We start from the raw sequence: 14,161 nt of genomic DNA on the forward strand, positions 1-14,161 counted from the left end.
GTTACTTGGCGGTTTGTTAAGAGTGGAACAAAAGAGACTTATTTAGAAATGACCCAAATATAAACCCAGAGGAACTGGCTGTATAATAGTTTTGGCAGCCCAGATCTTTAGAAGAAGGCAGACCCATCCCCAGTCAAACTCATTCACTCCGGACACGTCTTAAAATCTTAAAATAACTATAACAACAATATCTTTCCAGTATTAAATAATCTTATATAAAAACACACAAAAACAGTTGGAAATAAATGGCAAACCTCCCTCTAAGGGCTCCCCGCCTGCCTCCCCCCTCAGTTCACAATACACATTTACACACTGTGCCGTCCTTCAATGATCCCCTCCCTTCCTTGATCAGTAACATCACTGCCACTGCTCCATGCAGTACCTGTTGTTTTGCAGCAAAAGGTCTCTGTTGCCGTTAAAGTCTTTGTCTCTTGTCGCGTTTCAATTAAGCTGCACAGACGTTGTGAAAAAAGCTCGATAGGTGACTTTTCTGCTTCGCTTGTATACAGATATATACATATTTCATACTTATTGGATTAAACATGTATTGTTAATGATAAGAGTAATGAGGTTAATATTAACAATCAGGGTCTGAGATTAAGAGTAGGACACTTGCTACTTCCTCAGAGTCCGAGGGTGGATGGTTTAGGATGGAGCGAGACGGATAAGGAGAGAGACATTAATTATTTTCTCTTCAGGAACAATTACACCAAATTGTTGAGTTCAGTTCTTTAAGCTCCACCCACAGCGTCCTCCTTCCCTTACCACTCACTGGTCAGTTTGGTGCTTTGGTCCCGTTTCGGCGGAGCAGGAGGCGGGCCTCGCCGCAGCGTTGCATAGCCTGAGATGTTGGCGTGTTTGGCGGAGTGGGAGTGTGCGTGGTGGCGAGATAAAGTCTGAGAGTGTCCTCGGACTCCCTGCTGCTGCTGTTGCTGCAGGAGCTCAGGTGGAGGAGGGGGGAGGAGTGCCATGTCGTCCATGGTGCCCACAAGCTCCATCTTGGAGGAGGATATGAGGTGGGAGGAGGTAAGCGAGCCGTGGCGAGACACAGACTTCCTCTTAAGGGTTCGGTTTAGGTCTTCCAGGAAGTGAGACTTTAGTGCCAGGGAGCCTGGAGCGACTGATTTGGGGGAGGTGGGGGGAACAGGTGAGGAGGAATAAGAAGACAGTGATGGGGGTGGGGTCTGAGATAGAGGTGGTGGTGAGAGGGGCATTGATGTTGTATTATCGTACTGGGCCGTGTTGCTCATTCGCCGGTTCAGTGTTGGAGGAAGGACCGCCCCCTTTTTCAGTGACCCTTGTTTCCATGATGACGAGGATAAGGAGGAGGTTGCCGGATGTTGGTGTGACTGCATCTGGGGCTGGGGGTTTACCACTGCCACTTTTGGGGGTTGGTGAAAATCTGATGGGTGGGGAGGAGGAGGAGGAGGAAAGAGCTCAGAGTCACTGGGGGGAGGTGGGAAGTAGTCTGGGGATGAATCGAGGTGAGGAGGCTGGGAAGGAGGAGGTGGGGGCAGAGGACACTGAAAGTCAGCCGGCTGGTGGTGCTGCCCGGTCTGCAGTCCCTGGAGTGCCAGCGGCAGGTTCGCCAGATTCAGTTTCCCTGGTTTGGGTAGCGGAGCAGGAAGTGAGGAAGAGTCTTTAGAAGGTGACCCTGTCGCTGACGAGGAGCTCGACGAGGTGCCCATCTGAGGAGCTTGGCCAAATTTGCTAACCAGGCTCTCAACCGTCTTGGGCCTCTCCTCCTGGGTCTCTCCTGATGAACTGGAGCGGATAGAGGAGGCTCTCTGAGGTGCAGGTGGAGGGCCCCGTTTGGAGGATCCCGTGGACGAGGAGGAAGGCGACCTCTTTATGGGCGAACTTGTCTTGGAGGACGAAGAAGAAGAGGGAGGAGGAGGGAACTCTCCCAGGGAGCTGTCGGTAGGAGGTGGCGGGAACTCTGGGGATTGTGGAGCCACGACACTGCCAGGTTGCCACTTTGGTTTGGCCTTAACTGCTGGAGGAGACAGAGGGGCAGCGATCTTGGATCCCTCCATGTTGGAGTTAGGGGCAGGGTTTCCTGGGAACTGATTGACAATTTGTTTGACCAAAGAGGAGGTAGCAGCTGCAATGGAGACAGCAGAGGAGGTGGAAGAGGGAGAGATGGCAAGATTTTTGGAGGAAAGGCTGTGCTGCTTTGGCAGAGTGGGAGGTGGCTGATTTGGGGAGTGTCCTGTGGAGAAGCTCTGCTGCTTTTTAAATGATCCGTGTCCAACTTGTGGCTGCGTTGGAGACACAGGTGAGAGTGCGATGGGAAGGGAAGAGGGGCCTGAGGGTTTGGGAGCAGTGAGAGGGGGAAATCCTCCAGTGAAGGTTTTGGGAGGTGCAGGAGGTGGTGCGTTAGGTGACAGAGGTCGGAGACCTTGCAGGGAGGTTGGAGGAGACAGCTCAGTGGAAGGTGGAGGAGGAGGTGGGGGAGAGTTATCATCAGGCACTGCTGGGCTGAAGTCATACACCATGTTGGGAAACTTCTGTGCCAGGAACTGTTGGAGGCCCGTGTTGGAGAGTTGAGTGCATGAGCTAGGGATGGGCTCTGGAGGTGGTGGGGGTGGCAACCCATTGGCATCCGGGCTCTCGGGGGGAGGAGGGGGTGGGAGATAGGAGGGCTCCTGTGCCAGCTCCTCCTCCAGTGGGGGTGGTGGTGGAAGAGCGGATGGGCTTGGAGGGCCAAATTTCAATGCTGCCATGGCTGAGCCCGGCGCTGGTGCCGTGGGTGGAGGAGGAGGGGGAGGAGATGGTGGTAGCTGAGGGGAGGTGCTGTAGGCAGCTGGAAGGGTGTTGTAGTTGGAAAGCGAGGGTGGGGGGGCACCCGCCTGCTGTGTTCTGGATTGGTTCTGGCTCTGCAGGCGAGCCAGCGTGCTGTACTTCACGTATGAGGCGGGAGGAGCCGGCTGATGGGCCACGCTCGCTACAGGGGGCAGTGCGGGAGGCGACGGCGGTGACGGGGAGGACTCCTCAGATGGGACGAGGTTGTCAGTGAAGCTGGTCCGGGATGGTGGAGTCTGAGAGAGAGGGAGCGGCTGGGGGGAGAGGCTGGGTATCTGCACAGGGATGGGTCTACTGATCGGGTCGATCTTCATCATCTGCAGAGACAGAGATCAGAGCGGGGAGTGGGATGCAGGATAAAGACGTGGTGAGAAAGGAGGGAACAAAGAAAAAATGACCACAAGCTCTAAAAATGAAAAAATCCACAAGAAGGCGAAACATCAAACGAGTGCAGAGAACACACACAAACATTCACTGAAGAGTCATTACAATCCAATCGTGTGAGGTCTTAACATGCCTTACATACAAAGGTACTGAATGTGTTTGTTATTAATCAAAGGAGCTTGCAAAGAAATATTATTAAATATGTGTTTATACACCAGTTTGTATTTAATCATTAATTATCATTAACATCCTCCACAGTGCTCTGTTTCCTGTCTTCCTCCCTGCTAAAGGTTTCTTCCTTTAAAAAGAGTTTTTCTTGCCACTGTCGCCCAATGCTGGCTCACAGGGGTTTGTCTGCTTGTTAGGATTGTCTCTGTATTATTGGAGCGTCTTATATATAAAGCACCTCGTTGTTGTGATTTGACGCTATATCAATAAAACTGAAAACATGCCTTGTTTGTTTGTTGCGTTTCAGTCAGTTTTTTGATTTGTTGCAGTTGTATCAACATAGTTTATTGTTAAATCCCCAAAACTGATTTTATCTCGTATAAAATGTTACAAGTTGTCCTTTTATATTCATATGTATATATTCCTATATCTCTATATATTTATCTATTTATCTCAATATTTATCTATTGTAACTTTGTTCCTAAACTAATTTAATACGAGTTCTTGTTGTTTGTTGTATATTTGCTGCTCCATTTCCATCTGGGATTCATAAAGTTTCTCTGATTCTGAAGTTACTATAATGTTAACGTTTTAGCGCAGAGGGGCACGTAAGGCCAGCAGCAGGCTGTCAGCATACTAGCAATGAACAGTGGAAACCTTCTCATTAAATCAATACACTGCTGAATCACTGCATGTCCAAGTCAGTTAGGACTTGTTCATCAAAACAGAAAAACAATGCATATTTCAACATTATTATTAGCGTTAGAGTTCAATGTTATTAACACGTTTCATATTCTGGGCAGGTGTCAGGTTCCTCTGACACGCGTCTTAGGCAGTTTGTGGTTGAGCTGCTGTTCCACGTTCGTTCCAGCTTTCTTTACAAACTCTTTGTTTGGCCTCTGATCTGGCATCAAACTCAACGATGTTCACCGTGAGCCGGGCTCAAACATGTCTGCTTAGCTTTAGTTAAACAGTGTCATTCATTAAATGTTTGCAGGGGGCATTCACACCACGAGGTTAGGAAGAAAATCCAACAGGTCAGCTGCAGCCGTTTAAAACAGGTGGAAACCAACATATACATGTTACCATAGAGACAAGCTGGCGGGATGGTCCTGACTCTAACCTGACTGGGGTCATCGTGCCCGTGAGCGTGACCACTCCACGTACAGTAATGGCAACAAGCCTGTGTTACATTACATGATATAATGACACTGGCTGCAGCGCAGCAGCAAAAAGAACATCTTTGACTTGCAAACACTCTGAATGATTAGCTTTGTGTTCGCAGCTACTTGCTTTCTGACGACCAACGAAAAGTCCTGAATCCTAACTACACATCTGCAACATCTACATTTGCTTGTTTTTACTGTAGCTTTTTTAAGACTCGTACAGTTTGGGTTTTAATGAACGTATGATTTACCACAGACTGTGATTCACTAACAGCTTTTCAAGGCCTTCAAACTAATGCACAGAAATGCTGGAGGAAGCATCGTAGGCCTAAAGTCGAGGAAAACATCTGTCACATCTGTCACATCTACTCAACTGTTCAATGTCATGATTGTCCATTTTTATACAACTGCAGCTCAAGTGTCACTTCAAATAAAACCAGTGCTTTAAAGATTGCAGCCAAGCTGTTAACATGCCGGTTACATCACTTCCTGTCTAACCTCCACTCCCTCCTCCTCCTGCACAAAGTGGAACTGGCATACGTCCCTTCATCTTTGATCGCTGGTAGGAAAGCAGAGGGGAAACATGGGCAAAGGCAGAACACAAGCAAACAGATGATGGAGGAACACACTGTGAGCATGACCGCACCTCTCCTTGTGTTCCTCTCCTCCAAGCATCAGAGAAAATGGAGCTGACGACACTCTGGGAGCGGGTGTGGCCCGATGATGTCATCTCTGATACACCGCTGTCTGACTGGCTCGAGTGGTTGGACTGGGATTCTGGAGGGTTAACAAAACATTGAGAAACTGATGACAGTGCTTTTAGTGTGTCTTTTAGCTCATGTTTGAAAGAATCCAGCTGCAGGGATCTTTCCACAGCAATGTTTATCAGGCTCTGAGTGCTCCTTCAGCCCTAATGTGTTTATCTGTAGGTGAGATATACATTCACATGTAATACATAACAACACACTGCACAGCAAAATCTCCAGTGTTAAATTAACACTAGAGAGTGTCTATATGGGTCCACACCTCTGAGTGTTAAATACAACACTGTTGAGTGTTAAATTAACACCTTTGACAGTGTTATATGTTTAAAAGTAACCTAGTCAGTTTTGAAGATTAACAAAGACTAACACTGAGCAGTGCTGATTTTCTAACACTGGAAAATAACTCAAAATGTTAGAAATATTCCAGTGTTAGAAAATCAGCACTGCTCAGTGTTAGCCATTGTTAATCTGCAAAACTGGCTAGGTTACTTTTAAACATATAACACTGTCAAAAGTGTTCATTTAACACTGGAGATTTTGCTGTGTATGAACGAGCCAGTAGAGCAGGGCGATACGACCAAAAATATTTATCACGATATACGTTTGAAAATTTGCGATAACGATATAACTGACACGAGACAAAATACTTTACGACTCCACAACTTTATTAGTGCAAAAAAAACAAACAAACATCAGTGTATTTTCACTTAAACAAGCAGCTGTTTTTTGCATTAAAGTTATATAAACTTTAACAGTGCAAATGCAAATTCCTCGCTGACAGTTTAACCAAAAGGCGTTTCCAGTGGAAACTGGCCGACATATCCTCAGCATAACCATGTATAACATCCACAAAACTTAAAAAGAGGTTATACACACACAATACGGTAATATCATGTTGAAGCGCAGCACGTATCACTCCGCGAGGCTCCGCCTACGATAGCCGTAATGCTCCCACAATCCATCAAGCGGTGCGGCTTCGTAGCTTTGCAAAGTCGTACTGAAACATCTGACAGATTTTCGAGCGCCGTGCACATAAAATCGTTTCGAGGTCAGTAAACACAACCAGAGTTCATACATAAGGCACACGGGGTTATAAGGGGCTCTGTCGACTTTCAGAAAAATCAAAGGATTGATTTTAAGTGCGCCGTATTTTCCAAACAACACGGTAATAACGACGGCCCGCTAGCATGCGCTACCAAAAATAGTGCTTTGTTGTGTATCTGAGGGACGAAAGCTAAACCAGTTCCACACCAGTGAAGCTGCAGCATTTTTACAAACCAGTTCAGGTTCATCTGTTTCATTCAACGATCCACTTTCTCCGCCATGTGCGTATGTAAACAAAGGCACTGTGTATGTGCGTTTTACCCATATTCTATCACGATATTTCATTTTCTTAGCGTTTCCCAACATTACACCAGTATTACCATGAACGGTATGATATAGCCCCGCCCTACCAGCCAGTGATCTCAACCAAAGGAGGCACACGGACCTGGAAGGCTGGAGGAGCTGGATCCAGACTTGATGGAAGACGAAGACAGGGAGGACCAATCATAGGCTGCCTCCGACCTCCTCATTGCCTCCTGGAAGTTGATGTACAGCTGCTTCCCGTACTGATGGACACATACACAGGTGACACTTTACACAAGAAAGGCAGCTTCAGCAAGTACACAGCGTCCCCACAGTGCTCCCCCCATGTGCATCAGGCTGTGGGCAGGAATAAACACTTGGGGGGGAGGTGTCAGTAACAGCACGCCGATCATAAATCAGTAGTGAATAAGTGAAAATGACAAAGTAATAGCAGGCAGTATGAGGCGTGCTTATTAGATCCCATCTGTGGGCTGTCACACACACAGTCACAGCTCTGTGGACTTTAGTCTCAGGTTACACACTCTTATAAACAGCTAAGCTGAGAAAAGGAGCACACAGGCAATCAGAGCGCTGAAAGTTTGGCAAAGTTAGCTGGCACAGGGTGTTAGACCATGGAAAAGAATTAGAGCACATCATTTAACAATAAAAACAGGAGTTGTTGTTGTTTGTTTTTAAATAAACAACAGCATCCTAAACACGGGCAAACTCTTCAATTTATACTTGTTTTCATATATCATATCCAGAATAGTTTCCCAGTTTTTCATGGTGCACCAGCATGGTCCTGTGTTCCACAGCCTGTGAGCCGCACCAACATCATACACTACGAGTGAATCATCTCCGATTAGAGCCGTCGTGTGATACGACAGGGAGACTGTGTGAAACGTTTACCTTAGCGATGCGGATGCTGTTGATCCACTGCTGCAGCGTTCTGACATCGTCACAGCAGAGATATTTGATGTACTGTGACTTCTTCTGGATCTGAGGGTGCTACAAAAACACGCTGCATTAACTCACTGGATACTATTAGTTTTAGACCCATCCAAGCGTCACTACAGTTTTTCACCACTAGATGGCAGTGGAAGATCATGTCCACCTACCTTCAGCACCATGCAGTAGTCTGTGGGAGCCTTGTACTTGCTCTTGTAGTCCTGACCAAGGTAGACATTAACATGATCCAGCTGGAGGAAACACGCCAGGTCTCTGGATGCCTGCACAAACACACGTATCTCACAACTTTGCACCCAAACACTGACTGTATGACAAAGTGCTGCCTCCATTACACACCTTGGCCTTGCCCTTGGGAACGTAGTAGATGCCCGAAGCCCTCAGCAGAAAGTAGCGCTTCTTCCAGGACTTTTTGCCATCCTCCTTCAGCCATAAGACACCCTCCATCTCAGGGACGGACACTGAGCTGCCCCCGAAACACTCCTGATATACAAAAACACCATTTTTATTTTCGCCTGAAATTAAAACCATCATGCTAAATGCTAAACATTCTACATGTTTAGCATTTCATGTAAGGACCCAACAGAAGGGAATCTGATGAGGAAAAAAAGAATAAAAATAGAGACCGACCTCTAACAGAGCCTCCTTGTTCCTCTCGGCCATCTCGCATGTCTCCTTCCTCCCCAACAAGTAGTTCTGCAGTAGACAGTGAGCATGAGAAAGAAGGGGTAGGTGAGGAGCTGGAAGTCCAAGAGAAGGTTCAGTCGAGAAGTCGCAGCAATCGGCTCATTATTGTCCAACTTCTGGTTTAAGGTCAACCCTAATGTTCAGGAAAAAGTCCCGCTGTGACCTGCACTATGCTGCATGTGGAGGAGCACTCCGAGCTGGTGCAACATGCCAGAATCCGCCCCATGAATGAGAGCGGTGTCCTGCGGCGCTGTGAGGGACAACATGCCACTTCTCCACCTTGCTCATCACCTGTTACCTTTTACAAGATTTGCCTGGAAGCTTCTGCACCTCCTCTGACACCCAGCTTTCCAAGAAGAGACACGCGTGACAAGGCGGCTTGTCACGCGTGTCTCTGCGACGGCGTTTGATTCTTATCAGCCGATTCCTGAACTTTTGAACATTGGGTCATAATTGCAGGGTGCTTTACATGTGCATATGTCTCACCTGGGGGTTTTTGAACAGAGCATACTTCTCTATGCGCTCAGTGAACATCAGGCGGTTCTGGCTGTCTCTGGTCCAGTTCAGCAGGTTCTCCACGAGGTTCTCGTGATCCTCAAAGATCCGCTCTGCATACAGTCAAAGTCCAGACCGCAGCATTAAAATCATTGCTAGTCCACCACTAACACTTTCAAAGATTTTGTCATGAAGCAAACGATAAGCACAAAGTGTTTCACACGAGCTAAAGATCTGGAAATGTCCCCGCCGCCCTGACACGTTTCAGCTTTCCGTACGTCCACGTTTAAAATCTCAAAACAGGAGACTTTAATTTTCCTACAATAACAACCCAAAAATGTTTTGATGGGAGTTTTTTGACCAGTTTATGAATACTAACATGTGATTAAAGAGGCGTGTTTGTTGATACACGTCAGCTTTCCTTCAATCAGCAGAAGAATCCTCATTAGATCATTCCTGCTGTGCACAGCGACATCAGCTTCAGGTCTGAAACAGGAAGTCAATTTATTGCTAAAGGGTGCCCAGCAGGGTGCTGGTGGCGGTGTGGGAATGTGAGGGGGGTGGTGGGTGGAAATAGACGTGGAAAGCATCACTTACTTGATTAATTAGTACAGCTGGATTTAAATCTAACCCCAGATTGTGTTTGTAAGCAGAGCTTTGAGAGACGTGTGGATTTGTGTAAACGAGGAAGCTTTAGATTCAGCTGGATGTGATCAAACACACTTTGACGTCCCGCTCTCTTTCATAACACTGCTGACCGCAATTCAGCAGAAGCCCTGAAGATGTAGGTTAGATCACACGCATCACTGCACTGGACCTACAAACAGGCTGTGTGTGTGTGTGTGTGTGTGTGTGTGTGTGTGTGTGTGTGTGTGTGTGTGTGTGTGTGTGTGTTAAACTGAGTGGAAGCTTGTAGTACAGTGTGTGCTACATACACGCAGTTCAACCCCCAAAGGAAGTGTGTGTGTTTGCAGCTGAATATCTGTGCTGTCACTGATGGCGAAACATCACTGAACACAATTACAAATCTAAGCTAAACAGCAGAACTGAGCTTCACTCGTTTGGTTAAAGTCTGGTAGCACCAGATCACAAATCCCAGTCTGCTTCACACGGTGAACACGAACACGTTACACTCATCTAACAACAGGTAAGAGCATTTTAAAAAGAATCCTCTTGTTGATTGATGACCCATAAAACCAGGTTCAGTTTCTAAGAGCTCACATTGAACACGGAGCTACAGTGATGCTAAACCAGATGTGACAGTGACGGGGGACCGAACAGTAATATCTGTCAACCACTGCTCATCAGCCATATCTGATCAAAACACGGATTTAACGCTCCATATTTTTGTCCCAAAATAAGTGCCTGAGCCTAGAATTTCACCTGCAACATGTTTTCCCAAAGACTGTATGATTGCAGCCATTCCCCAACTCTCTGTGAATGGGACTCATGGCCATTGATCAATGGTCTTTGATCAGCGGGTTTTGATCAATGGTCGTGAGAATTTGCATAATTAAGATTAAGGAACTGACCTCCCAGCCCATTGTTCCTTCAGTGGGCTGGTTTCAGTCATTGTGCAAATGTCCTGTTTATAAGATTGAAACCTGCAGTCAGCTGAGACTGAAGACGTCACCTGATGATGACGAAACGTTTCTCCCACAAAACGCTACGTCCAGATGAACAGAATCAACTTTTGGAGACAAAGACTGTATGACTGGAAGTAGGTGCAGCAGCGTGGGACGTCAAAAAGAAGACACGTCACGTAGTGTCCATGTGTAAATATGGGAACAGTTTAAAAAAGTATGACTCAGGCTCTGATTGTGGATCACAACAGCTGGTGTTTAGGGATGAGGTCATCTAAGTGTCCACTGCAGCCACCAGCTGTACTTTCATACTGCATTTTCCATCTGTGAGATATATAGATATATATGTATATATGTATATTAGGGGTGCAACGATACTCGTATGGATATTGAACCGTTCGATACAGTGCTTTCGGTTCGGTACGCATATGTATCGAACAATACAAAATTTGTAATTTATTTTATCAACTTTCCTTCTGACGATGCTGTCTGTGTTGAGCGCTCAGTGGATCTGCGCTCGACAGTGCAGCCTAGGCGGAGTAGTCGAACGCAGATTCACTGAGCGCAGGGCGAGCTAGCGAGACAGAAGTTAAGCTCTCGTTGCAACATGGCAAATTGAACCTCCCCCACCCTCATTCAGATCTGGCCTTTGGAACTATTTTGGTTTTCATGTGACGTATGACCCTGAAGGTAAGCGAGTCATGGACTAAAGTAAAACAGTATGTCGGATGTGCCATTGTGTGGCACATCCGACATACTGTGGATGTGCGTAACTGTGTGTTAGCGCAGTTAGCTCGTTAACGTGTTGACGCCGTCCCCCACGCACGGGGCGATCTGCGGTAGCTCGTTAACGGAGATTCGCCGTGTTGTGGCGTTAACGTCATTTCAGATTAAGGCTGACAGCACTAGTGGGAACACAACGAATATGACTACACATTTACTCCGACATCATCCTCGTGCAAAGACAAGTGGAAGCAGACAAAAACAACAAGCACGCATGCTACAAACTTTACCCGAGTCATTTAGACAGCTGTTAGCACATGATTCTCCTTATGGGGACCTGATATGTTTAATATGCTGCTGAGTGTGTGTTTATTTTTATGCTCCTCTTTCCCTTCCCATTTCTGGCCCACTTGTCAGACGGACGTGTATTTGGGATTTTGGAGGACTGAACTGGAACGCGTTTGTGGTGGAAACCTCTGTGTGTGCTGTGTGAAGGGTTTGCATTAGTTTGTACACATCAGGGACCCTCAACACGAACTTTTAGCAGAGCTGCACATTAAAAAACCCAACATATTATATAATTTTTTAGTAACTTCTCTCCCTGTGTTTGCTTTCAGGAAACAGGAGTACACATGACGTCATGAGCAGACAGAAGAGCCTCTGTGTGCACGTGCACTCACCCATCTGCAACTCGCTGATGGTTTCCACCAGTGACCAGTCCGCACTGTAGCCACAGTGAGATTTCTCCAGCAAACTGTCCAGAACCTAAAGACAGGGACCAACTGTGAGATTAGCGCTGTGCTCATACTCTACTGCTTTTTAAACTAACTGCATGACTACACCAGCAGGAGCCGTACCTGTCTGACCGTTTGCCGTTCGTCCACCATCATGGTCTTTGAGCTCTCGTCTGACAGATGAACACGAATCACCAGCTGTGAGCAGGACCAGGAGGAGAGAGCAGAGTACGTAACACGGCTAAATGTGAGCTGCTAACATCTCGTAAGCTAACCTTAGTCAGGCTAATGTTGCTAGCAACTAACGTTTTCTTTTTAGGCTAGCGCACTGGCTAATGTTAGCTTTTTATGGGTTGAGGAATGGCTAACACAATGTTTTATATAAGCTAATAGTATCGTTGTTTTCAGCTTCTTGTTTTCACAATTTATTGTTTGTTTTTAATTAAATCTCGGACACTGAAACCAGCGCTGAGCTACACTCGTTTTATTGAAGCCTTTCTTGAAATGACTCCAGAAAGTTACAAACGTGATTACTTTATATTTACAGTACTCGTTCATTTATTGGTTAGCATTAGTATAGGCTTGTTCCTTTTTTTTGAAAATGATAAAATATGTTGCTATATGAATATTTCTCCCATCTCCTAGCACGGTGTATGTCATTCTGTATGCTGCGAAACAGTGCAAACTTTCTAGACTCTTCAGGTTTACCATCATCTACGCCAGGGGTGGGCAACTCCAGGCCTCGAGGGCCGGTGTCCTGCAGGTTTTAGATCTCACCCTGGGTCAACACACCTGAATCACATGATTAGTTCGTTACCAGGGGCCCGTTCTTCGTACCGCGCTAAGTGAGTTAGCTGGATGAGATTGTTGACGATTTCGCGTGATCTTGGATCGTTCGGTTCCCCGAAGCTCATCCGGGACTTGCTGTCATAGCAACAGAGCCGTAAGCGTAAACCTGCTGGGGAGCAGGTTTACTTTATGTAAACAGGATTAGATCGCGGCCACGCAGGTATGTCCGCTTCATTTATACGAAAGCAACAGCGATATTCCACCACTGTTTCACCATAAATAAATAACATCAATGTAACTAAAGATAATGCAGCACTTGATCCTTTTATTGATGTCACACAGATACATACAGGTCATTTCCTAAAAAAGGGAAATGTACTATTAACATTCTATTACATGTATGTGATTATTACAGATGTAATTCATATTTCAGAGTAGTAATTGGAAATTACTTCGTGTAATCAAGATGGGAGACCACGGCTATAAAAGCGAAGGTGGATTTGGGAAGTCTGTCGCAGTCATATCCTGTCCGTATACGTGAGCCACCCATTGCGGAAGGTGCAAGATTGATAAGGAGAGTCCTCAGAATTCAGCGTATATTGCGGGACAGACAGGATCCTTTAGCTCAGCGCGACAGTGTGCTCATAGAGAGATATCGATTTTCCCGTGAGGGTATTATTTACTTAACCAACTTGTTGACGAGGGGGTGCAGGACCACCACCTGTCTTTTTTTCCTCTGCCCTTTTCTTGGTTGCTGTTATGAACAAACAAACAGAGTATTCCAGGGTCTCTTTCCAAGAGACTAAAAGCAATATAAGTGATAAATATTACCATTCTGTAGAATATTCTTATATTTCACTTTTACTTGTTCCCATGTTCTAGTGGGTCCTGTCGTGGCTCTAATGTGAAAGAGGATATAATGTAACATAATATAATATAATGTAACATAATATAATATAATGTAATATAATATAATATAATAAATCTACCCTACCGCCTACTGGTGTTGGCCAGAGGGGCCGATGGCGCGATATGGCAGCCTGGCTTCTGTCAGTCTGCCCCAGGGCAGCTGTGGCTACAACCGTAGCTGCCTCCACCAGTGTGTGAATGTGAGAGTGACTGAATAGTGGCATTGTAAAGCACTTTGGGTGCCTTGAAAAGCGCTATATAAATCCACTCCATTATTATTGTTATTATTAGATTACTTACGAGTTTAATTTGTCAGCAACTTCCTGCCAGCCCTCTCTCCTTGCTTTTGCAGCCTTTGCAGTGTTCCCTTGGGTTCTGATTAAACTCTGAAACTCCTGAAATCCCTCACTCAAGAGTTCTTGCTCTGCTGCCGAAAAATACCGAGCGCACTCCTTCGACATTTTCGCCGACCAATCAGAGGGTTGCCAATCACTGTTTCTGCTATCGATGCGTAGCCCCTTTTACGACACCCAGTGATCGCACATTACTTCAGCCAGCTGTACTAATCATCAACAGCAGGTGTGTTCGGGGAACCGGATTAGCGAGCTCACGGTTAGCGCGATGGTTTGGTCTTGGATGTG

The 14,161-nt window shown here is 46.1% G+C and overlaps 1 protein-coding gene across 2 annotated transcripts in view; it reads right to left on the reverse strand.

Annotated features, from left to right (window-relative positions):
- Nucleotides 1-306: 306 nt before the first annotated feature.
- The window catches only part of raph1a (Ras association (RalGDS/AF-6) and pleckstrin homology domains 1a), a 75,910-nt gene continuing 62,055 nt past the window's right edge, over nt 307-14,161 (reverse strand). For both annotated transcript variants that reach the window (XM_085373973.1, XM_085373974.1), the window contains 10 exons: nt 11,946-12,020; nt 11,769-11,853; nt 8,774-8,895; nt 8,231-8,296; nt 7,940-8,083; nt 7,753-7,863; nt 7,544-7,642; nt 6,777-6,897; nt 5,170-5,300; nt 307-3,122 (listed from right to left, as the gene is read on the reverse strand). In XM_085373973.1, the coding sequence (XP_085230099.1) occupies nt 762-3,122; nt 5,170-5,300; nt 6,777-6,897; nt 7,544-7,642; nt 7,753-7,863; nt 7,940-8,083; nt 8,231-8,296; nt 8,774-8,895; nt 11,769-11,853; nt 11,946-12,020 (3,315 nt within the window). In that variant the 3' untranslated portion in view covers nt 307-761. The remainder of the gene's footprint in view (nt 3,123-5,169; nt 5,301-6,776; nt 6,898-7,543; nt 7,643-7,752; nt 7,864-7,939; nt 8,084-8,230; nt 8,297-8,773; nt 8,896-11,768; nt 11,854-11,945; nt 12,021-14,161) is intronic.

This window comes from Diplotaxodon limnothrissa, linkage group LG16, assembly GCF_057381915.1.
Source record: "Diplotaxodon limnothrissa isolate DT_005_m linkage group LG16, D_limnothrissa_male_GT1.1, whole genome shotgun sequence".
NCBI lineage: Eukaryota > Metazoa > Chordata > Actinopteri > Cichliformes > Cichlidae > Diplotaxodon > Diplotaxodon limnothrissa.